Here is a 23,608-nt window from a genome sequence, read left to right as displayed (position 1 = left end):
GACGACACTGGAATAAACGAGGACGTCCCGTTTGATTGCTTAAATTCCTCCATCCTCACGTCTCTCTCTCTCGCATCCTCACTGGGGGGGAAAGCGAGGGGACACGTTAAAGAAAAGCATCACTGGACTGATGGTCTAATGCAGTTCATTCTGTTTCCTTCCAATTCATAGACCAACGGAGCTTCTCGCGACAGAAGCGGATCCCGTTACAGCCTCCTCTCCCCGTTATCACGTTCCTTCTTTTTACCGTCAGTATCCGCTCGTTACCTGCATACACTGTCTTTTCAAAAGTAAGCTTCCGTGTGCACAGGAAACAACAAAACAAGAACAAATACGTTACAAACGCAAACTTTACACATGTGAAGGTTACACATGCACGAGGACGAGACCGCATCCAGCATATTAATCCAGCGATAATGGAATATAATTAATTATATCAAATGAAAAGAGGGTTAGACTTAGGTCTAGGCGACACTGAGGCAACATTACAGGATTACAGGCTATTATTTCTGACTCTAATCGCGGTGACGGAGGAGGTAATGCATGCCGGGTAATGTTTTTTTTTTTTTACTTTGATATGTAGTATATTTATAAAAAGTGCTACGATCGTGTTTAATCAACCAACCACTTGTAACCTTGTATAACTTAATTCAACTCTGGTGTAAATGGTTTAATGTTCAGGAAACGTATTTTGGCTGCCTTTGTGGAAATCTGCAGTCACAGCAGGGCTTTATGTATTCATTATTAATTATATTGGCCAATCAAGCCTTTCTAACTGCAAGATGAAAAATGTTCTTTCAGTTAAGACATACAAACCTGTCCAACACGAATGCAATGGTCATCTATGTCTGCAAGCAGACTCACAATTTTTATTTCATTGAAAAACTGTAACCTTATGTTATTTGTAAATAAAGTTTTTCGTTCAAAATCAGTAGCAAATGTATTGAAGTACATAAACAGTCCATAAATTACTCTCTAGTCATTTACATTATATACAAAAAATTTAAAGTAACAGCCATTAAACAGTCTGTTCCTTTTTTTTGTTTAGATCAGGGTGCTGATTGGTGTCTGTGCTGCCTGTTGATCTCGTTGAGGATCACATCCCTGTTGTGGTCTTCATCAGCGGTGATTGCTCTGTCTTCAAAAGGGCTACCTGAAACACAGCATTACTCTCATTATTCCTAATAGGTAACATTTTTTTGGCATTTTTTCCAAAAGCATTGTTACAAACAAAATCAATTTAAAAAGCAATATAAATTCTACTTTCTTTTAATACATGTTGGACTGACAGTGAGCAGGAATATCCTGATTTTAATGATACACACTGTATGTACATATGTGGTAATGTAGCAGGTCAAAATTTGTACGCACTTCAAAGTGTTTTTCAAAAGGTGTTTGTTTGTTCATGTGGTTACAACTCAAAAGTGTTCATTTTGAGCCAGTAACAATCGAATAATATTGCTCTGACTCACTTGTGTACAATTTTAAGCCAGCAAGCTCTCATCATACGTCAAACCAAACACACCTGCAGCAATAGATAAGCTCTATTTTTGACAGAGTTGACAAGCTAATAACAAGCTAAGTGTACGAAAAAGCATGAAATCATCAAAATTTGGTATCAACGAGCAAACATCTCACAGCCAGATGGCTTTTACTCCCACCCGAGGCCACAAGAGGAAAGGTGAAAAGCACAGAGCTTTGATAAGGAGGCAGCATGTCATAGTTACCATGACAACTTGGGGTCTTACAGTGAGCCGACAAAGCAATCACAATTGCGGACTGTCTTGGCTTACCGATGCCGTGAAACTGCTCTGAAGAGTCACTGACAAGGAAGGAGGAAGAGCTGGATGAGTTGTTGAACTGGGAGGACTTTGACGATTGAAGAGATGTGAGTCTGGTCACTGATGCCTTCTTCACAGTCTTCTGTGTTGCAGTACGACTCCACTCTGTGAAAAGAAATTTTACAAAATAACGGTGAAATGAGACAAGGTGAAATCCAACATAATCGTCCAGAGTTTGATGTGTGATTAATTACCATCATCATGCATCTAGTGCACTCAAGTCTGCTGCCCATATTCAAAGGAATCAGAAACCAGGTGCAGAGTAACATGAGTGTGAAATGTGTGAAGGTTTCTGGACCAGATTCAGAAAGAATTGTGAAATGAAAAGTGAACATCTGTAACCTGAGTTCTCTGCCAGTCTCATTCTGCCACAGCACAAGTAGGTCCTCCATTGCCTCCGCACATTTTCCTTCACCGCACAGTGTAGCACAAATATAAAGAAGCCTATAAAACAGAAACAGCATTTATACTTCAGGTGACAAACTCTTGAAGGCCTACAGTATGAAAAAAAAAGGTATTTTAGCTTTAAAGTCATTACATCAACTTTACAAACACAACTACAATGGTGGGTTCCAGTCAGTGAGTATGATTTGTCAGCTCTCTGCATACACAGTCCTTTACGGTCTGTCAGACGTCTCCTTTTTGATTGAAAACAAGTCAAGTGCTGAAGACAATTCACCTTTTATGGCAGACAAGTAATTACCAACAAACTCTATATGATAAAGTTTGTTACCAGTGTTTGATGTGAGTCCTCTTGCATAATGTAATGTTTTGATCACTACAAGACTGAAACCTTGTGAAAATGATCAATCCAGTTTATTACAACTTGGATCTTATTATTTTATATGTAATTATAACATTATACTCGCCAAATTCAATGCTGAGAGAGGGGATTGAGATGACAAAAGAATTGAAAAAGCAAATTCATTTGGAAGTAAAAATGAACTTCAACTTTGATCTACTATACTTGCCATAGTTGTGCACACACACATTTTTTTATGCACTGAAGGATTACTGCTGACATTTCACATCCCCTTTCTTTCAGTTTAATCTCCAAATAAAGAGGTTTGGACAATGAGGTTAAAATGTTGGCATGTTTACAACCTGTCTGATTCATTGTAATGATGCTGCCATGTTCCCAGATGTCAGCGTATCTCTTTGGTAAATACAATGTTATCATAACCAATTGTAATGATAAAAACTACACATAAAACTACACATGGAAGATCCAAGTTTTAATTTTTCTGTGAATACACTTAAATGTTCCTCCTAATAATTAACTAAATGAACACACCCAGGTATCCAGTCATCTCACCTTGAAAGGAGTTAAAGATGGCGAAGAGGTACATGAATGGCAGGTTAAGGGGCCCCCAGGCAAAAAAGGCAAAACCCCAAGTGAGGCCCAAGAGGATAGTTATCCCCGCCACGCTGCGCACATCCTGCAGAGTGGTGCGGTGCTGCACGTTGTGAGGGTTCTGCTTCTTTAACCGACACAGCTGGACCAACACCACAATGAAAATGCTGAAGTTGAACAGAAAAATGACACAGAAATAGGCCACCACTGCCACGTAGAAGGCAATGTCATTTTTCAGCCAGCAGCTGTGGGAGAGGATGGGAGAGAATTAAAGAATTATAGTTTGTGTTTGTGCATAATGTGCAGATACAGCACTGGACACAAGACTTACAAGGTATCAGAAGTGCCGTCATCAAACTTCCCATAGGAGACAAGACCGTAGTTATTCTTGTCAATCGCAATGACAATAATGACCACGATCAGCGGGACGCCCCAGCCGACCAGCGAGAACTTCAGCATGTAGCGTGATATGTAGCTGTTGAAAACCTTCACAAGGGCCAGGTACATGTGGATGGCCTCGAGTCCCATCCAGGTGAAGGAAACTAGGAGGAAGTAGTGAAGGAACCAGGCAGTGGAGATGCAGAGGCCCACAGCATCTGGGTAGAGTGCCAGCCATGCATCTACCAGGAAGACCAGGTTCAGCATCAGCAGAGCCAGGCACAGCTGGATCAGGATTTTGGATGGAATGTCCTTACGCAACTTCCTGCAGTGTTCAAATGGTTTAGACAACATGAAATCTCTCAGAGGACTCAATGGACAGTGCGTCTACTGTAAAAAGTGCTGTAAAAAATATACATGTCCCTTAGCACATTCTTATTACTGCATTGCAAGTCAGATCCATTTGTGAATTCTAGCGGTAATTATTTCAATTTTTATATATGATTACATTTGTTTACAACTTTCACATTTGAACATTTTATCGCCTCCCTTGTCTTTTTGTACAGAACAGTCACACAGGCAAAAAATTGTCTTGCCTGGAAGATGATCTGCAATAGTATTTGAATGAAAATTTTAACCTCTCTCTCTTCTCTTCCTCCACCAGCAAGGTTGGTTAATTTGGTTGGTTTTTTTTTTTTTAATACATACCATAATCCACGCACTGCATTTATTACTGACCTACCTGACATTATTTTATTTTAGCTTAAGTTAAAAAAAGGTAATTTGTTTAAACTTTATTCATGTGTGATTTCCTTTTTTTTTCATTCACTCTAGACCAGTACATGACAATTACTAACAAAGCCAAGATCAGCTTCATTAATTGCTATCAATTATAGAAAATATATAGTGGATTTTTCAATATAATTTTAAAATATTGTATTTGATAACTAAGAGATAAGAATCTTAGGTGCTTTAAACCATAAATTAGTTTTAAATAATACTGTAACTTTAAGTTTAACTTTAAATGCATGCTACTTCAATGGGAAGTATTACAGTAAAAGTTGTATGTGTGTTATATATTTTGTGGTTCTCATTACTCACCCGAAGGCCAAGTAGGTGAGGAGGGTGATGGACAGGAAGATGGCAGAGATTCCACAGCCAATATATGTGATGAAGGTCAGGATGGTGGCCTGGATACGACTGGTTACGGGTTGTCTGGAGAGGTCCTGTAGGAGGGGGAAAAAAGTGTAGTAGTACTTAAAAATGTGAGGCTCCAAGTGTAAGTCCCTGAAAAGAAAAATCATCCCTGAATAAAGGAGCAATGGTGAGTGGCAAATTCTTCAATTAACACCAAAATCAAAGGATGCATGAAAAAAGAAAGTAAACATTTTCTTACCAGCAGTATGGCAAAACTGGTTAGATGGTTGCAGCCACAAACGGTCTCATTATCTGTGCTGTTTCGGACAGAACAGCCGTTTGGATTCCAACCACCTGATCCCTCTGCCAACAGAAAATAAAGATCAACCATGTGTTCGTCTTTGTTCATTTAACTTCAATTAACTCTGACAGACACTTTTAGAGAACTTACTATTTAATGTAAAGTCCCAGAAAACACACGTAGCCACAAAATTAGCCTGCAGTTTGGGAAAAAAAAAAAGAAATGAGCTTGTATCACTTTCCAATAAAGAATTGAACAGAATCATTTTCTTTTTCCTGTGTTGAGAGTGACAACAACTGTTCTGTTGCTAGCGCTTCATTTGTGAGCTGTGGCTCACAATTGTTATGTTTGTTATGTGTTGTGTGCTATGTTATGTTTGTGGCCTATCTGTATCTGAATTGCAGCCACTATAATGTGTAAAACCTTCACTTGTGCATTTGGTCCTTTATCCCTTTCCACCCCTAATTTAGAATGGGCTCGTCTGATAACACATTTAAAGCATTGTGTTCATTTTAATGTTCCTGTACACAAATGTTGTTGGTTTCCCTTATTTAGTACATTTAAGTCAGTCTGACATACTATTTTCTTTAAACCAGACTCACTGGAACAGGCTCTGTGTTCCTCAGGTGAATTATAACATCGTCCTGCAGTCCTGTGATCGACAGGTTGGCCACACTCGCTCCCAGGATCCCACTATTAAGTTTGCGTATTCCCAGAGATCTGTCCTGCATGGCCATTTAGAAGAGACAATGCAAGTAAATTTGTCAAAAAATTGTCAAGTTTGCAAAGATAATCACTGTGTCCCAAACCCATGGTTCATCCTGAGTACTACAAAGTACACTCAAATCAATTACTGTGCTTACAAAAAAAAAACACTTGATGGACACTATTCTCCCACAATGCAATGCTCAAAGGAAATGGAGAAGCTGCTCTCAGCTGCAAAACAAGTAATTATGGATGGTGGTGTAAGGATAAAACTCAAAGAACACCTCCAAAAACAAAACAAAACAAAACAAAACAAAACAGTACACTGATTTAGTTGTATACTCACTGCCAACACAGTATACTAAACAATACTACATACAGTATGTACTGGGACACAGCAACAGTTTCAATATGTAATTTAAAATGTAGTCCATCAGTTTCCTTTAAACACTACATCATGAATATAAAACTGAAAACGCAGAAGATAAGAGTAATAAATGTCTGTATTGTAATCAAAAGCCAAGAGTTCTGTTGCTCCTCAGTTAATGATACTGAAGGCATATCTAGCTTTGAATGGGACGCTTGTTAAACATATAGACCTGGAACACTGTGCTTTTCTGGTAGAAGTTGAACTGGACTCTGGAGGCCAGCTGCTGCTCCTCGGAGGTTAGGTCCTGTGTGAGAGAGGGGGGCAGCCTGATGGAGCCCTGTGGGATCGAGGAGTCTTTTCTCGCACTCCTCCTGTGCCTTGGATCCCCGCGGACCTGAAGCACACATGGGGCACATATAGAGAGACACAAGCTTAACAACCAAATTTTTTCACCACAGATTAATACAGCATGTGTTTAAAACAATGTTTTTATTTGGGACAACTGACATCAATCTGTCTGCAATAGTTATGCTGCAACAATTCAACTTGTTTCTTCTTCAAAAGGGTGATACATGTACCAAAACAAGTGTAATAGAGATGTAACCATAGAAATCATATTAGAAGTCATGTCACTGTGATGAAAGTTGTAGGTTGTAGCCAGAACTGCTGACCTGGTTCATCTCACTGAAAGTTTCCATGTGGCAACAGCAACACTGAAGTACAGGACGAGTGGAACTACTAACAATAACGAGCACTGTGTTCCTATTAAATGTCTGTGTAAGCCGCCTAGATGGAAAGCAGCCATAATTCATGTTATTAATTACACATGTGCTTTTCATGCTGTGACAGGTCAAAGTTTCTGCTGTGAAAAATGTTTGCTGTGACCAAGCTCTTTATTGACTCTTGGCATGCACAAAATACTTAAATAAATCTGAATTAGTTAATAATTAATTTTGACTTTTTGATGGCTGTAGGTGCATTTAGTATGTAGCATTTGATCTCAACCTTGCAAATCTTGTACATATAGAACTCTACATGTGCTGTGAAATAGCTGTTATATACCCCACAATATCCCACTGCTAGCACTTCTCCAATGTTTTGATGTATGGCTTATAAAACTCTTAATACAGATAGAATAAACTGGAATATTCCTGTCTTACCTGCACATCACTGGGGTCTGAGATGGAAAAAAATGTTTCTTGGAAATTACTGCCATCTGCTGCTTTCACAGAAAGAGCCACAGCCGGCGACAAGAGTGTCTCAGTTGTTTCTTCAAGGAGCAGCTTCAGTCCCACTGTATCAACAATCCCTATGATCCTGAAAAAACAGAAAAAAGGAAATTAACTGGTATGACATGGTGTGCAAAACAACAATAATTCATTATTATCCAGCAAAAATATACAATGTATATAATTATATAACTTTACATACTATTATAGGTTATTTTTAGAGTAATTACCTTGAACTCGGTGCAGTTCAAGGTATGCATATATATATATATGTATTTTTAAACAATCACAATCTCTCTCTCTCTTTGCCTTTGTCAACTTGTATGAAAGCGTATTTGTATGTTGGGAGGATAAATAGAGACAAACCATGACTAAACCAAAACACATGTGCTGTGTGGACAAAATTAATCAACATAAAATAACTTGTGGTGCAAAAAACCCCAAGTTGTAGCATTCATTTTTTTTAATAGTACACAATATGTTAGAGAACGTAAAAGACGTCTGTAACCTGTTGGAGGAGGCGGCCAGCGTTTCAGGGTTAGCGCCCAGCAGATTGCTGACGATGTTGATGGAAGTGTTTCCCAGAGCCAGGCTGATGTTGGGGCCCACCAAAAGATTCTCCAGCTGTGATACCAGCTGATCCACCTGACTGGAGTTCAGTTTGGACACATTTGTTGTCTGCTCAAGCAGCGCGTTGGCTTGGCTCTCACTGCTTTCAGCTGCAGTCAACCAAAAAAAAAAAGATACAAGGCTGCTATAATGACGTAAATCTCACAGAGATGTACACATGAGCAGAGGTGAAAGAACAAACCTGTTTGATTGGTTGTTGGTCTCTCTGAAGGGATAACAGAAACTGATTCATTTCCAGTAGTTGTGTTGAGTGTTGCTGTTGCTGTCACTGTGACATTAGCGACATTAGCAGCAGTAGTGGCAACATTAGTAGAGACATTAGTGGAGACAGTAGTGGAGACATTAGTGGAGACAGTAGTGGAGACAGTAGTGGAGGCAGTAGTGGAGGCAGTAGTGGAGACATTAGTGGAGACATTAGTGGAGACATTAGTGGAGACAAGAGTGGAGACAGTAGTGGTGGCGTTCAGGGCTCCAGTTGTCGTGTTCAGTGGGGGTGAAGTTACATTTACAGACGAGTTGGTGGTGTCTGGTTGCATGGTTGTCACTTTTGGACTGGGTGTAGTGACTGGCTTCTGAACACATTGCTCGTCCAGCTGCAGAAGCACATTTCCTCCATTACTTTAAAGAGATAAATTAAGATATTAGTTGCAAATATTTGCAAAAATCTGACATCAGGTGGTACAACTGGACTACAAACAGCCCTGAAATAAATTATGTTCACTCAGTTTGTAAAGTTTTAGTTAAGTTTGTGCAGAAGATAGGAAGGTAAGAAGATCATACAAACCATTGGAGGATTTGAGTTTCTTGTATTACCATGCAGAAGTCTGAGGGCTTAAGGTAAGTGTTAGACCATATGACCAGGGAGTTCAATGGATTCCCGCCAACTGAATTTCCACAAATCGCTGTGTGACACATGAGATAAAACACAAATGAAAAGTTGTTTTCTTGACAGTATGAAATGATGTTGAATTAACTTGTTGACTTGTTTCCCTGTAGTTAAAATACACACCTGCTCGAGTCACTGGTCCATCATAACGAATGCCTTTCACAGACTGAAGCACAATCATCACAGCTGCTGATACGTTACAGATAGGAACCTCATGAGCAAAGCTTAAAATCACTCTGCAACTACAATAAAAATAAATTAAAAAAAAAAAAAATCAGAAGAGCGCAGATTTCAGTCAATGTTCAAATGTATCAGATGTATCAATTCTAACAGTAGAAAGTACTTTTCTTTTCAAAGGTAATGTGATATCATTAGACTCACATTGTGTCGGTATTTCCACAGCTCCCTTTGGCATCCTGAGTGGAAATTTCCATTTTAGTCAAACTATGTTATGTGATTATGTTACTAGGGCTGTAGTCTGCTGGTCGACTGGTCGATTAGTTGGTCGATATGCTCTCGTCCGACTAAATTCTCATTGGTCGAATAATCTCCGTGTTATTTTCAGGAGAAAAGTGCTACATCAATAGCTTTCCAGGAGTAATCCATTATTTCCTGCGGCGGGAGGGACAGACTAACAAATTACCTGTGAAATCGGGGGTGTATTCAAAACACCCCCATTGTTTTCACAACTTTGAACTTGCCCAACCTAATGGAGACCACTGGGTTTAACTGTACTCAACGTTTACTGGAAGTTTACTGAATCTGTGTTTCTCCATAATGACACAACAAGAACCCCCACCAGGCCAAAAAAAAAATTAATATTTGATTTTGATTTGAAATCGATAGCGTTTGGGAGTCTCTGTGCAGCGCTGTTCCGGTACGTGAGTCAACCTCTGTCGTTGCCTGGGAAACTATTGGTAGCGTGGCTCCGTTAAGGAATATGTTTGAGTAACGAGTGGGAAAGAGCGAGGGGCAGAGAAGTGACGGTGGTACGAGCGGGGCAGAGGAAAAGGTTAGTAGTAAGTTGTCAGTCTGGCTGTAGATGTACAGTACAGACTACAGTGTGTCAGTTAATAAATGCTAAAAAGTCACGACTGTTGTTTCCCCAAATGTTGGAAAAGTGAAGTTAACAACAATGGGTTAGCCTAACCTGAAGACACAAATAGAGAACAGAACAGAGAAATGTGTGGCTGCCGAGTTTACTGTGCACTCTGTCCCATTACATCCCCCCCCCCCCCGCGAAGATTATGTACGGTTTTAGTCGACCAAAGTCGACCGAACATTTTCTTTGGTTGACTACAGCCCTATATGTTACAGTGACACATTTCAATATTATAGAGAAAATGGTTTGATTAGTTTTGCTCTAGCAAATAGACGATATAGTCATAGTAGAGAATATGAAAATTATGGAAATATGAATATGCTTTGGTTGCTCATTACCTTGTATTCAGAAGCAATGCTGGGCAAAGGACATGGAACACTACGAAGGAACATTTCAAAGATTATGACTTAATGAATGCATATTTATTCATATAAAATTTAATTTGTATATGCTTGAAGAATGGCAAAAACTTACCCTCTACTTGGAGGGCAGGTTAGTGGATGTTTCAACTGAGATATCTGTTAAAATTCAAAAGATTATTGTTTGATAATTAGAGACAAATACTAAAAGATACACTCACATGTATGCATGTTCTATGTGTGCACACATACCTGTGCATGAACTTACCATGGACAGGAGGTATGACATGTTTATCTTGGGATTTTGAATTTCAACGCGAAAAGTGTAGTATGCATCTAAAAAGCAGAAACAAAATGAAAGCTTTCTTATAAAAAGTGATGTTTATTTAGATAATAATGTTGATGGTGATGGTTTTGTTAGTTGATAACACACTAACCAGTCCCATTGCAGTAAGCAGAGCAGCTGCAGTTGTTTTTCTCCTTTTCTGAAACAGTCAAAACATGTTGGTTTACTGTCTTTAAATGTCAGTGTGAATCACAGCAATTTCAAGTTCTACAAGCAATGTTCAACCTGTCTTACTTCACCATATTTTGTAGCACTGCGCCATAATTTTAAATCTGACAGAGGAGAAATTAGGACAGGCTGAGATTGTGCCACTAATCTACACATCTAACCTCTAACAAGATGGTGAGAACATGCCGCTCAAAATTTGACAGTGATCAGAGCTTTGGGTTTCTTTGAGAAGTTTATTTAATGAGATTAATTCTTGCATTTTTCATCAGTTTCCGTCAATATAGATGATAAGAATCTGTGAGCAGTTGTCTTTATGTCTCCCTGCAACAAGGATTTAGATGTAAGAGCCTTTAGCCTTTTTGCTGGATCATAGATCACTGCCAAAATCAAGGATCTTTGCCATTGCTGAATCACAAAATAGCAGCCAGATTAGCAAAGAGACTGCAAACAGGGGGAACAGATTGCATTGTTCTGTCTTAAGGTAGAAAAAAAGCTTACCACCACATCTAAAGCTCAAAAATTAAAAAATCTCATTTGTTTAATCCAGACAAAAACCGAAGTGTAAAAACAGCAAGTTGCTGTTTTACAAGGGGATTTATGTGCAGGAGAGGAGCAATAACTTCCAGGAGTCTCTGCTGACTGCCTAGCAACCTCACAGTGCTTACAAGGTACTGCTCCTGGACTAAAATAAACTCTAAACAAACAAGATATAATGCGTTTATTAGTGAGCTTTGGCAGGAGCCTTATATGGAATGGACAGATATGAGAGAGGTAACATATAAATCTTCTCATCTAACGCTATCCATAAAAATGAATGAGCATAAATGTTGAACTATTCCTTTAAAACCCTTAAATTGCTCTGTGTAGGTCTGTGTTTTGACATGTACTATAATATATAAACTCATGTAGTGTTTCAGTAAGAATAAAGTCTAATCAATTGAATTGGCCATGTGTAGATTTCAGAAAGATTTTAGACCTTCAAATCAATATGGATGTGCTGTGGAACTGCAGATGGTTTGAATATTTAGTGACTCTCGTCAGGTTTTCATCCATCAGAAATGTGTAAACTTTGTAAAGGTTTGTTTGACATTGTGGGTTATTGTGTGCGGATCAGTGGCATGTGTCCAAATTCAATCAGACTTTAACACATCAATGTGTGGTGATTTGTTAAAGCGGTACTTTACTCTCTCTGGTGTTAAGACGTTTAAAAGAAATGTTAGAGCTCACCTGGACCACAGTTAGTTGCGTTGTATTTAGATGCCACATATGACTCTTCACTGTTGAAAGATAACCAGACACCACACCCAAAAACCTCATAAAATATTACAAAAATGCCAAGGCAATACATTACATCATCATACTGGACATATTTAACCTGAAGATCAATTCATAAATATTGGTTTAGAAAGTACAGCTTTTCAAAGTATGAAAAAATGCCACAGTGGTCTTGTTTTTAATGATCATTTAATAAATATGTTAGGGGTTAAAAAAGGGGAAGCGTTGTAAAAATGGAACAACTCACCATGATGCATTGTCTTTTCCAGTGTAACTGCAAATCTTTGCCTCTCGGGGATTGCTGTCGCACTTATTTTGTAGAGAATCTGTTAAATGAGACAAAGGGTTGTTTGCATCATTACTGTTGGTATGTTATGTATTGTTATTTTGTATTTTAGAGTATGCAACACTCACTCAATCTATTTGCTCTTTTTCCCACCACAGAGATGTTAGACAATGTGTTACTGGCTGCACAGAGTGTACGGAGGATACAACATGGAGGTATGCGCTGCCTCAGCCTCAGTGTCACAGTGCAGTTGGTCTTCCTGAAGAATAAGGACGATGTTAACAAGTAGATTCGTTACACTCTTTTCACTCATTTCAAAACTGTTATTAAAGGACAGGTTCACATTTTTTCAAGTCTGTCTTAAAACAACAGTCAGGTGCCCAAATTAACATTTAAACATATTTTTCTTGCTGTAATCAATGTTCCTCCTGTTCATACTGACCATTATAAGATCCCTTAATAATGCACTTACAATGTAAGTGATGGGGACCAAATTTTTAAAAATGTATTTAAAAGTTAATCTGACGCTAATACAAAGCTTCAGCTGTCCAAATGAATCAAATCAAGTCAATATCTTTAAACGTTAGTCTTTTTAGTGCCAAAGTTCTTCTTTTTGTTACTACACTTCCACCGCAGCTCAACAGGGAAACACTGTTTGAGGAAACAAAAAAAGGGAATTTGATCCACTTGATATGACTAACTCAGACTGCTGAAACCTCATATAAGCTTCAGATAAACCTTTAAATGCATTTTTGCCCAAAATGACTGTGTGGACACACTGTGGCTTTTGTCCCCCATCACTTACACTGAAATGGCATTTGAAGGGGATCTTTTAATAACCAGTGTGAACAGGAGGAATGATTCCAGCAAGGAAAACCTCTTTCAGAGTTCATTTGGGCACTTGATTGTTGTTTTAAGACAGACTTAAAAAAATTGTGAACCTGTCCTTTAAAATCCTTTTTTCATTTTATAACTGAAACTGTATTACCTCAAATAGTGGCCGGGGCCTTTATTTACCTCAGCTGCTGAGGGTACCAGGCCTTCATTGGAAGCAGGCTTAATTTAGAGAGAGGCCTTTATTTCTAATTCCCTCTGTTTGATAAATATACTTGCTCATATTTTAGTACGAAGCCTCCTTGTTTTCTGGTACATTATTTTTTCACTATTAACATTACATTACTAACATTTCATAGTCCAAACGATAAGCTGATTAATCAAGCAAACAAGATTCATTGATAATGAAAATAAAATTTAGTTGCAGCCCTATTCCACTTACTTTATTGCAGTCTTCATGGCGCATGAAACTTCAATTCCCTGTTAAAACATAAATCAACTGTGATTCATATGATCCTTCTACTCACATGTACTGTAACCCACAGACACATTTTAATGTTGCTTACTTGAAATAGGCCAGTTGTGTTACTGTTACTGCTCTCACTGAAAAATAAATTGTACATCATTAATTAGTTAACAAGACCAATAGTCATGCTAGTGGCTCTGTGAGTCTGCACTTGTACTCTACTTGTAATGTGAGGCTTCTCCTTAATACATCCATGGTGCTTAAGCACAGTGCTATGAGCTAAATGCTAACAGCTAATGCTATCATGCTCACAGTGGCGAGGCTAACATATTAATGTTTAGCAGGTTTAATGTTTACCATGTTTTCCATCTTAGTTTAGTGTGTTAGCATGCTAACATTTGCTAATTGGTGCTAAATTCAAGTACAGCTGAGGTGGATGGGAATATGATTGGTTTTGTTGGGACTCGGTCATAAACCAAAGTATTGGATCTGATGATGGAGCAAGATGAAAAATTAAGGGATCTATAAAGTAATTGGAATTTATCTTGACAAGACCTTGAATAATCTGCAGCAAATCTCACAGCAATCCATCAAATAGTCATAGTCAAATAGTCAAGATTCTTCACTCAAAACCAAAAATGTCAACTCCATAGCAACACTAGAGGAAAAATCTGGGCATCACCGAAGTCATAAGGATTCAACCTGTGTGAAATGTGAATGTCTGTTCACAGCAATCCATTAAAAAGTTTTTGAGATATCTCAGTCTAGACATACTGAGATAGCTATCTCTAGTGGTTTGACTCTGTATGATGATTAAACAAAACACATGATTCATTTAAATCATTAAAGTAATAAATCACATAAAAGGTAGTTGTTCCTACTCTATGATTCAGTGACCTCTGGGGAACATAATTTTTCAATGATGAGTTCACTATTACAAGAGCATACTTATAGTTCACAACAGCATTAAACAGTGGGAGATGCCCCCAAAATATTTAATTTGTCATCTAATTTATGAAAATGTTTCCACATCCTTTCATTTGTGTGCTCATTTTACAAAAAAAACCCAACAACAACAAAAAAACAAAAACATTGCAGCGACAGTGATACCTGGTTAGTGTTTGTGCCAAAGTGACACCAATTTGATGAATGCGCTGCTTGCCGGCTCTGATCCTGCTGCCATTAGGTGAAGAATTATTCCAGTTGTTGCTCTGTGTTACATCCTCTGTGGTAATGTGATTTGTTGTAGCTGTGGTTGTGATGTGGCTTTGTAACATTGCGGTGGCTGCAGGTGTGGTTGTGATGTGGCTTTGTAACATTGCGGTGGCTGCAGGTGTGGTTGTGATGTGGCTTTGTAACACTGCGGTGGCTGCAGGTGTGGTTGTGATGTGGCTTTGTAACACTGCGGTGGGTGCAGGTGTGGTTGTGATGTGGCTTTGTAACACTGCGGTGGCTGCAGGTGTGGTTGTGATGTGGCTTTGTAACACTGCGGTGGGTGCAAGTGTGGTTGTGATGTGGCTTTGTAACATTGTCGTGGCTGCAGGTGTGGTTGTGATGTGGCTTTGTAACATTGTCGTGGCTGCAGGTGTAGTTGTGACGTGGCTTTGTAACATTGTCGTGGCTGCAGGTGTAGTTGTGACGTGGCTTTGTAACATTGTTGTGGCTGCCGTTGTGCTTGTGATGTCACTCTGTAACGTTGTGTTTGTAGTTGTGGTGTTTGTCTTTAACGTTATTGGTGCTGTGGTTGTGGTGTTGCTTTCTAATGGTGTTGTCTCATATGAAGTGTTTGCAGATGTAGTTTGGAGAGAGGTGGGTGCAGCAGTTGTTTTTTCATGGTTTGAAGACACACAGTTCTCCAACTTGTTTTGGAAAACTTGGCGAAGCTGAGAAAAGGAACATGGTGCTCATTTTTTGAATCAAAGGATATAAACATCATGCATTTGGTATTGTAATTCTCCCTTCATACCCAGGATGTAATTTCTGATTCATTCTTCTTCTGTCCAGTCACATCCACAGTGACATCCACAAAGTAGTAGACTGCAGTGAAAAGGAAAGGCAGAACATAGTCAAAATCGATGCCACAGAGACCAAGGTAATGGTCAAACTCCTACATTTCCCATAATGCAACCAATAGCAACTTTTATAGGTAAACAAAATTGGTAAACACCCCATCTTTCAAAGTCCATGCCACCCACTAGAAATGCAGGCTTCCTGTTTTTTATATCTGTTTGTTCATTAAAATTTGTAGTCTCTCATCTCAGACCAAGATAACCCAGATGACATCAACAGTTGTGGTTTGACAGAGCCTGAGATGAATGTTTGCCCTTTTCTGATTACAGATGTTTCTACTGAAGTGGCAGTTAGTGAGATGATTCTCAGCATTTGCAAGTGTACCTGAGGTCTGTGCAGTTGTTGCAGGAAGTGAAGGAGTGGAATGAGCAGCAGAGGTCTGATTACAAGCGTGACCTGATGGGGAAACACAACAACAATCATCAGTCAGCACAGAAAGAATGAGGAGGAACAAGGAAATCAAACATAACTTCACAACTAGTGCAGCCCTGGAAGAAGTTGTCACGTTGTTGTCATCACGTTTCCTCTGAATTCATTCTTTTGGATGACTTAAATGAACTTGGACTGGCTTTCTAATAACTCATAGTGCTTAACTGACATCAGTCAACTTCAAGTCCCACAAGGCCAAATAAAACATGCCAGTTAAAATCAAATCTGATCGATCTGATATCAACTAATAAACCACTTAATTATCCAATGTCTTTGTTCAAGACATTGGTGACCATTGCCCAATTAGCACTCAAAACCACCAGACAGACTCCAAACGATGCATTGGTAAGAAAAACAATGTTTTAATGAGCAGGGTTTTGTATGTATGTAATTTCTAACCCTGAATTAGTTTTTAATATTTTATGCACTTTTTAATACGCTATAAAAACTCTCCCCAAACATCTCCAAAGCTCTTGTTGTCCAAGAAACATCTTGGAAAAAAGTCAAATCTACCAACGGTCTGGAGTTTTAGGCACCAGTGAATCAATTTTATTAGAAAAGCCAAATCTGACTATTACTTGTCCTCTTTGTACACTCCTGTGGTAATGTATCTGAGTTTTGGAAGGTTAAATCCTTCAATCATTGAAAAAGAATTGCTCAACCTCTCTTCTTTCTGCTATCTTTTATGATAATCAACAAATAAGAGATAAGTCAGATATGTGTGAGGCTTTCAACTATTATCTAATTTAATCTGGCTAAATGTTCAGCAAAGACTTCACAGTACTACTACACCCTTTAATGATTGTAGATAAGTCATGTGTTTTTAACCAGTCTGGAAACAAATTTTCTCTGTAAGCCAGAGTGACATTTACAATTAACAGGAAATCTAAAGGTGAATGTAATCTAGTTTCTTCCTCTTTCATGGTAAAGTGCTGACTTACTTGCACCAGGTAACCAGGTATCTGGTTGGATAATTGGCTCACTTTTAAGACCCTTGTGGTAAACTGAAGATCAAAATCTATATATCTATATATCTATATATATATCTATATATTTCTATATATTTCTGCAGAGTAACAAATCATGTTTTTCTTCAGCTAGTCTGAAGACTATCGTTCTTTCTGTCTGCACTTAATTATGGTGATACTGTAGCCTCTTGACACAGTGAATTACACTTAATCACAGGTGATAAATCCTTCACTCACCATTGTATCTTGTATGAAAAGGTGGGATGGTCCTTTTTTAGTCGACAGAAGGGAGTTGCACTTAACATTATTAATCTATATAGCTCAAATGCCAAACGATCTCTGCTCTCTGATCTTAATACAGTCATTATTATGTCAGGTCACAGGATGTTTTAACTTCAAACACTTGGAAACAAACTTGGAAAAATAAGTTTTAAATACTATGTTCCTCACAAGTTAAAAAATCTGTCTTGTTGTAAAAAATCTTGTTTCTTTTGAAGATTTTAAAATATTAATAAAAATTAAATAAATAACTTCAAAATAAAGAAACAAAGAAATATAAAATGTTTCAATACATGTATCAAGTTATCCTGAAATATAGGACAATTTCCATATAGTTGATTTGGATCAACCTCTATTCTCTTGCACATGAACTACAAAATGATAGTGTACTTTTGACTAATTAGGTTCCTCAAAAGTGTTTGAGAAGCTCATGTTTACTGTACTGTATGTGGTAAGTTCCCAGTTGTCGAATAACAAACACAAGTTTGTTCCTCTGTTATATTTTCCACCTTCCTCTGCAAAGAGGCTACAGCATTGTGAAGTTTTGCATGAAACATCAGGCAAGAATAACAGGTTATGGTATATATTAGTGAGGAACTTAGCACATTCATGTGTGTGCATGTATGACAAAGGCTTAGCAGCAGGCATGTCTGGCATGTCAAACGTTAAGAGTTTATAAATAGAGGTGCAGAGATGTCAGTACAGATAAGGTGACCAGCTGACAGATGACTTCTCTCTATTGTCACATTGTCGCAGACAACCTTATTTTTTACTCTATCAGTGTTAGATCTTACCTGCCAGCAGGACAATGAGCAGGTATATCTGCAACCAGTGTGGCTGTCTGACATGTGAGCCTGGCTTCTTCACTCTGTAATATAACAAATAAAGTTTTTTAAAGTTTTTTTTTTTTTTAGTTTATTGACCCATGTGGAAATGTCTGGTTTAAGTGTCATTGTTGTGACATGGCACATTTGACAACTATTGTTGCACAATATCTGGAGAAAAGGGTGAAAGAGGTGAGTCATACATAAAACTTCCCGGGCTAATCACAAACAACTCTTTCATTCACATCAAGCTAATGGATGCTAATGTAATTATATGTATTCAAGATTTTATCTTTGGTTCTGATCATTCAGTCAATCAAACACAATATCCTGAAGAAATGAATGAAGCTAAATAAAACACTTGAATGCATTCATGCTGAGAAACACCAACAAAGTACAACAGAACAAACACATTAGCTTTGTCACTGCTACGCAAAACTGCAAATACTAATATATATAGTACATACTGTGCTGTAGACACACATACTTTCCATTAACAAACAGTGAATGTTTGCTTAGGACAAAGCTTTTTAGAGGTGATTACATCTTATGAAATTGTATTGTTATCAAGCAGTGAAAATACAAAGAGATACTGTGTTAGAAGACTTACATCTATATCTTAGTTTGGTACAGGTGCAGGACAAAATGCTGCAACAAAACAAAACAAGAAGCTGTCCACACACTGAATTTGCAAGCTCCCAAAATGTTTTTGCAATGTTTTGACCTGCAAGGTTTTAGTTAGTCAAAACTAATCTGGGCAAACAGCAATTGACGTCAACTCCTGACAGGCAAGAACAAGATGAAGCCAAACTTAAGTGTGACGTCCAAAATAGCAACTGACAGGATAAACAATGTTCCTTGGCCAATAAATCCACTTGTCTTGTTTCAGTTTTCAGATATAGATAGAGAAATGAAGTCAGAAGTTGGCACAAATCCACGGACTCATCCTTCTTGGCAAAGTTTCCTTCAGCCCCTTAATACCAACTGAACATCACTGTAACACCACATTGTTGCTGGTTCGTCCTCTTATATCTTTATAGTCATAGAAATATTAACAGTAATATAACATTTAAAACACAGCATACTCTCAAACACATGAAATAAAAACATAAAGTAAGATAATGAGATGAAAATGATAGTTTAAATGACAAAAATTGTAGAATGAACCATATAAAAACATTTTAAATGTGATTTGAAAGTAGGTTGCCGGTTAAACATTGTATAAAGGCAGATATGTCTGAATAGAGAGATTAATCAAATCAGCTCGGCTATGATTGCCTGAGATGAGCTGTGATCCCAATTAAGATAAAGGAGACACCACCACCAAAATATTACCTGACAGAGGAGGCATACATGTGCGAACAGGAAAATCCACCAGAACAATTGCCTGAAGCTTTCATGACTTTTATGTCCTCATTTTCATAGGACATAACGCCTCTGTAGTGCCGCCACCCCAAATAAAGGGCAGAAGATGGTATTTGAGCACTGGAAACCTTTAAAGAGAAGTTGCAAAAAAGCAGGTCGGCAGGCTGGAGTACGTACAAAAAAGGTGAGATGTATTTATCAAAAATATTAACTAAACAGAGGCAAAAATGAATCCCAGGAAATCCAACGAAAATAACTTAAGCCATATTAACAAACAAATAAAATCTACAGCGTCACAGAAAGTTGCCACCTCTCTAGTCTCTTCAATAGACTAGTGACTGGTCTGTTACCTTCTCAGCCTCACCTAAGTGGAATGTACCATGTTAGGTTACCGTAGGGTGAGCTAGACTGATACTACAGCTTCAAAAAATGAAAACAACATTGGTTACACACACAGCTATGAGTGTACCAAATTATACAGAATGTCATTTACTACAGAACAGTTTTATCATTCCTACCTCAACTTGACGGAGCCTAGTGACTCACTACTACCAGTTACCACTACCACTGACTAAGGAGATGATCTGCCCATCATCACAGCTGTCAAAAAGAACGGGACTGAAGCCCTTCAACAACTGAAACCCATATTACATTTGTGCGACATGACTGAAATTAACACAAACATTAGACTGACATTAGTGATTTAACACAAAAACACTAGTAATGTTGGGAACCAGGGCTTAGTGAAAAGCGAGAGGAGTAACTTTTTCACAGTCCCATTGGCAAAACTGAAACTCAAAAACAAAGCTAAACCACATTAGACGTGTATTTTCATCTCTCAAATGAGGCTGAGCAGGCTGCTGTGTAAGTTCACTGTGACTTTCTCATGCAGGATCAATAGTTCACACATGTGGCACGCCCCTGAAACGTCAAGTGGAACAGTCACTTTACCTCAGGCAAGTCTCACTCAACACTTGTCCTAAACAAATGATTTGATTTTACACCAAATCAAAAAATGTCCATTGGGCTCTGCTATCATCCTAAAAAAACACTGTACACTACTTTTTTTCCCTGGGGGCTATTTGAAGAAAGAGATGTAACTTTTTGTATCTTGTTTGGCAAGAAAGGTGCGCCTCAGGGTGTGTCTAGACTCTGTAAACAAGGGTTTCCAGGGAAACACTACACAGCTAAAAGAGTCCTGGCTTTGAGACATTTACGTCAGAAGTCACGCACCACCAGCATTACACTAGTATGTCTTTCATGTTATGCACCTGCTTTTTAGGACTCTGCTGATTGTCTGTCACTCACCGCCACCACTGCACTCTTTATCACACACACATCTATTTCCTCCATTGTTGTGGCTCTTTAACATGTGTTTAACCAAGCATAATAAATACAATTACACAAACACAGTTACATTCTATATTAAATACAGTTACACTCTAAAGAGTGCACACACACATCTGGGACTGTGTTTTTATAATTTAAAGGACACTAAGGGTATAATCATCAATTACACTGTCATTAAAAATGTTCTAATATAGGAACATATAAAAAGATACATGTTTAACTTGTTTTAGGCTACATAAAAAATAGATTTATATTATCAATGGAAAACACTAGGACCTGCGACCTGGAGACAAACTACACTGGCAAAAGATTTAAACTTGAATTTGATCCTTCCTTCACAAACTAATGACCCAAAAATGTTTTATTATTTTTGCAGCAATTATTTAATACCTTTTTGAGGCAGAAAACATAAATAAATGATTTTATAACATAAATAAATTAGTGTACCTTTCTGTGTAGTATACCTTTCAGTTAGATTTGATGCTGCTCCAGCTTGTGTTTTCTGTGAATAAGATAAAAAGGTGTAGTTCTATAACTGCAAACCAGAGGGAGTCATACAGAGGGATGCAGAAAACCACAGGTGAGGTTTTGATATCTTATTATTCATTCCAGCAGAAGGCTGGGAGACACAGTGTTGGCAGAGCAGATCCAAATAGTTTCTTTCACCATCAACAGCCTTTATTTGGCTTCTCCATTCTTTATGAAAGATAGAAAAGGATGGCAGTCCTTACCTTCTTATTGTCTGCTGCTGAGCTTTGTGTTTTAGTCACGTACTACAGCATTTACAACCACTTCACCACAATAGATCATTATGTGCAGTCACACCCTACATCAATATTTGTACAGATTTAAAATGGTCCAGGTGTTCTGAGACATTGTTATAGAGGTGCCAGTATGACTTCACTACATTAGACTAATGCAGTACCAAATATATAGGGTGGTCAAGACAAGGGGGAGTCAAGTAGAGTGATATTAATATTAGTGGAGCTCTAGCACCACACAGTGGAAGTAACATAACATATAATAGAGTAGTTTTCTGTCTGTGCAGTTTGGATGACGTAGGCCTGGAGATCTGACAATCTGTATGAGCAGAATGATACTCATAAAGGAGTAGTCTGACATTTTTGGAAAACTACTGATTCTCTCTCTTGCTGAGAGTTAGATGAGAAGATCAGCACCACTCTCATATCTGTGTGTTAAAGTTAAAGCTACAGCTACAGCCTGAAGATGGTTAGCCTAGCTTAGAATTAAGTTTGGAAGCAGGAGAAAACAGCTAGCCAAAGGTTAAAAAACAAACAAACAGAAAACAAACTGCAAGCATCTCTAAAACTCACTAATTAACAAATTATACCTTGTTTGATTAATCTGTACAAATACCAAAGGTTAAAAACACCAAGTTGTTGGTGTTCATACCTCCAGAAGAGTTCAGAGACTTGTTGAATCAATGCCAAGGCTGAAGAACACCTGTTCAACACTAACACTTCAGTCCAAAATCTCCTATAGGTGTTCAGTTGAGTTGAGATCTGTTGACTGTGAAGGCCATAGCATATGATTCACATCATCTTCGTACTCATCGAACCATTTAGTGACCCCTCATGCTCTGTGAATTGGGGCATTGTCATCCTGGAAGAGACCACTCCCATCAGTATGGAAATTTTTCATCACAGACTAAAGGTGATGACTCAGAACAACTTTGTATTGATTTTCAGTGACCCTTCCCTCTAAGGAGACAAGTGGACCCAAACCATACCAGCAAAATGCCCTCCACAGCATAAAAGAGTCACCAGATCCCCTCACTGTAGGGGTCAAGCATTCAGACTGTACTGGTTTCTCCTTTAATTTGTCACCCGTCTGTACATTCACCAGATAACCAGAAGCAAGACTACAGATAAATGCTAATGCAAATGCTAAACTTGTTCTGTATCTGCTGGATGTGTAACTTTGCTAACAAATTTCTCCCATCAATTTAAACAATTGATATGACATTGTTGGGTTCACAGCATAGACTGCATAAAAATAATAGACGTAACCACCGTGACATCACCCATTGGTTTGTGGACTGCCTCTTGAGGCCTCGAGTTGAGTTTTAACATCACCAACTTGGATTTTTGGAGCCAGAAGTGATGAGAAGTGACCATATTTGGATGAGAGGGTGGAGCTGACCCTAACGCTAGCTGCTAGCTTGGTTAGCAAGATGCATTTACATGATAATGCTAATGCTAATTTTAGCTAGCGAACACAAACAGGCTTAAAACCATTAAAACAAAATTTAGTTACCAGAAAAACTGAACATCCGACTCCTGAGAGGGTCTTTAAGTACAACCAAGCGCTGAACAGGACTTTTTAGGTAACGTAAATGTTTCAATTAACTTTCATGCCCTGAAAACACACTGACATAGCAAGTGTTACGGCTGCTCTGTGAATCCGTGGTTGCGCCATGTTTACGTTACCTAACTGACATTGTCGCCATGGTAGCAACTTGCCAATCACAACGTAGTCACGCCCTAAAGCATGCCCTGCTTTATCATCAAATTTAAATTAAATTGGACCATAGTTTACAAAATTGAGACCATGAACTCATTAGGAAACTATTTACTGAGGTAATACATCAAGTGAGAAGTAGAGTCATTTTTTCATAGACTTCTATACAACCAGA

At 38.3% G+C, this 23,608-nt stretch overlaps 1 protein-coding gene and 1 long non-coding RNA gene across 8 annotated transcripts; one reads left to right on the top strand and one right to left on the bottom strand.

The window, feature by feature from the left end:
* Positions 1-833: 833 nt before the first annotated feature.
* LOC122995897 (adhesion G-protein coupled receptor G2) lies at positions 834-23,510 on the bottom strand. 4 transcript variants are annotated; one of them, XM_044371283.1, is made up of 32 exons: positions 23,230-23,510; positions 21,400-21,454; positions 19,573-19,730; positions 18,208-18,281; positions 16,062-16,133; positions 15,634-15,704; positions 14,778-15,550; positions 13,768-13,804; positions 13,644-13,681; positions 12,496-12,626; positions 12,329-12,407; positions 12,034-12,083; positions 10,730-10,777; positions 10,561-10,628; positions 10,408-10,451; positions 10,272-10,311; positions 9,213-9,247; positions 8,955-9,073; positions 8,730-8,847; positions 8,127-8,563; positions 7,824-8,034; positions 7,247-7,403; positions 6,316-6,480; positions 5,614-5,736; positions 5,162-5,207; positions 4,970-5,073; positions 4,675-4,799; positions 3,527-3,898; positions 3,157-3,440; positions 2,184-2,285; positions 1,794-1,946; positions 834-1,153 (listed from the first exon to the last, which is right to left on the bottom strand). In XM_044371283.1, the coding sequence occupies exons 3-32, from the start codon at positions 19,665-19,667 to the stop codon at positions 1,050-1,052; spliced, it is 4,275 nt and encodes a 1,424-aa protein (XP_044227218.1). In that variant the 5' UTR covers positions 19,668-19,730; positions 21,400-21,454; positions 23,230-23,510; the 3' UTR covers positions 834-1,049. The 4 variants fall into 4 exon arrangements, with proteins under 4 accessions (XP_044227218.1, XP_044227219.1, XP_044227217.1 ...); XM_044371284.1 differs by lacking the exon at positions 23,230-23,510 and adding an exon at positions 21,684-23,109 and having other exon boundaries at positions 834-1,149; XM_044371282.1 differs by lacking the exon at positions 23,230-23,510 and adding an exon at positions 21,684-23,108.
* Positions 9,806-21,389, top strand: LOC122995898. Of its 4 annotated transcripts, XR_006406870.1 has the most exons (5): positions 9,806-9,843; positions 12,526-12,652; positions 19,127-19,253; positions 19,663-19,786; positions 20,495-21,389. It is a non-coding gene; the product is annotated as an uncharacterized LOC122995898 (long non-coding RNA). The 4 variants fall into 4 exon arrangements; XR_006406868.1 differs by having other exon boundaries at positions 19,663-21,389; XR_006406869.1 differs by lacking the exons at positions 19,127-19,253; positions 19,663-19,786; positions 20,495-21,389 and adding exons at positions 15,672-15,759; positions 16,007-17,608 and having other exon boundaries at positions 9,817-9,843; positions 12,526-12,582.
* Positions 23,511-23,608: the final 98 nt, after the last annotated feature.

The sequence above is a fragment of the Thunnus albacares genome, chromosome 13 (genome assembly GCF_914725855.1).
Source record: "Thunnus albacares chromosome 13, fThuAlb1.1, whole genome shotgun sequence".
NCBI classification, from domain to species: Eukaryota; Metazoa; Chordata; class Actinopteri; order Scombriformes; family Scombridae; genus Thunnus; species Thunnus albacares.
This window is presented reverse-complemented; position numbering and strand designations above follow the sequence as displayed.

What these genes read in the sequence shown, in the direction of transcription:
- LOC122995897 (XM_044371283.1), bottom strand. Translation starts at nt 19,667, where the DNA reads ATGTCCTATGAAAATGAGGACATAAAAGTCATGAAAGCTTCAGGCAAT. An exon ending in AATCAGAAATTACATCCTGG is followed by an intron (nt 15,551 to 15,633) that starts GTATGAAGGGAG and finishes TCCTTTTCTCAG; the next exon opens with CTTCGCCAAGTTTTCCAAAA. An exon ending in GCATTGCTTCTGAATACAAG is followed by an intron (nt 9,248 to 10,271) that starts GTAATGAGCAAC and finishes ATTTCCACTCAG; the next exon opens with GATGCCAAAGGGAGCTGTGG.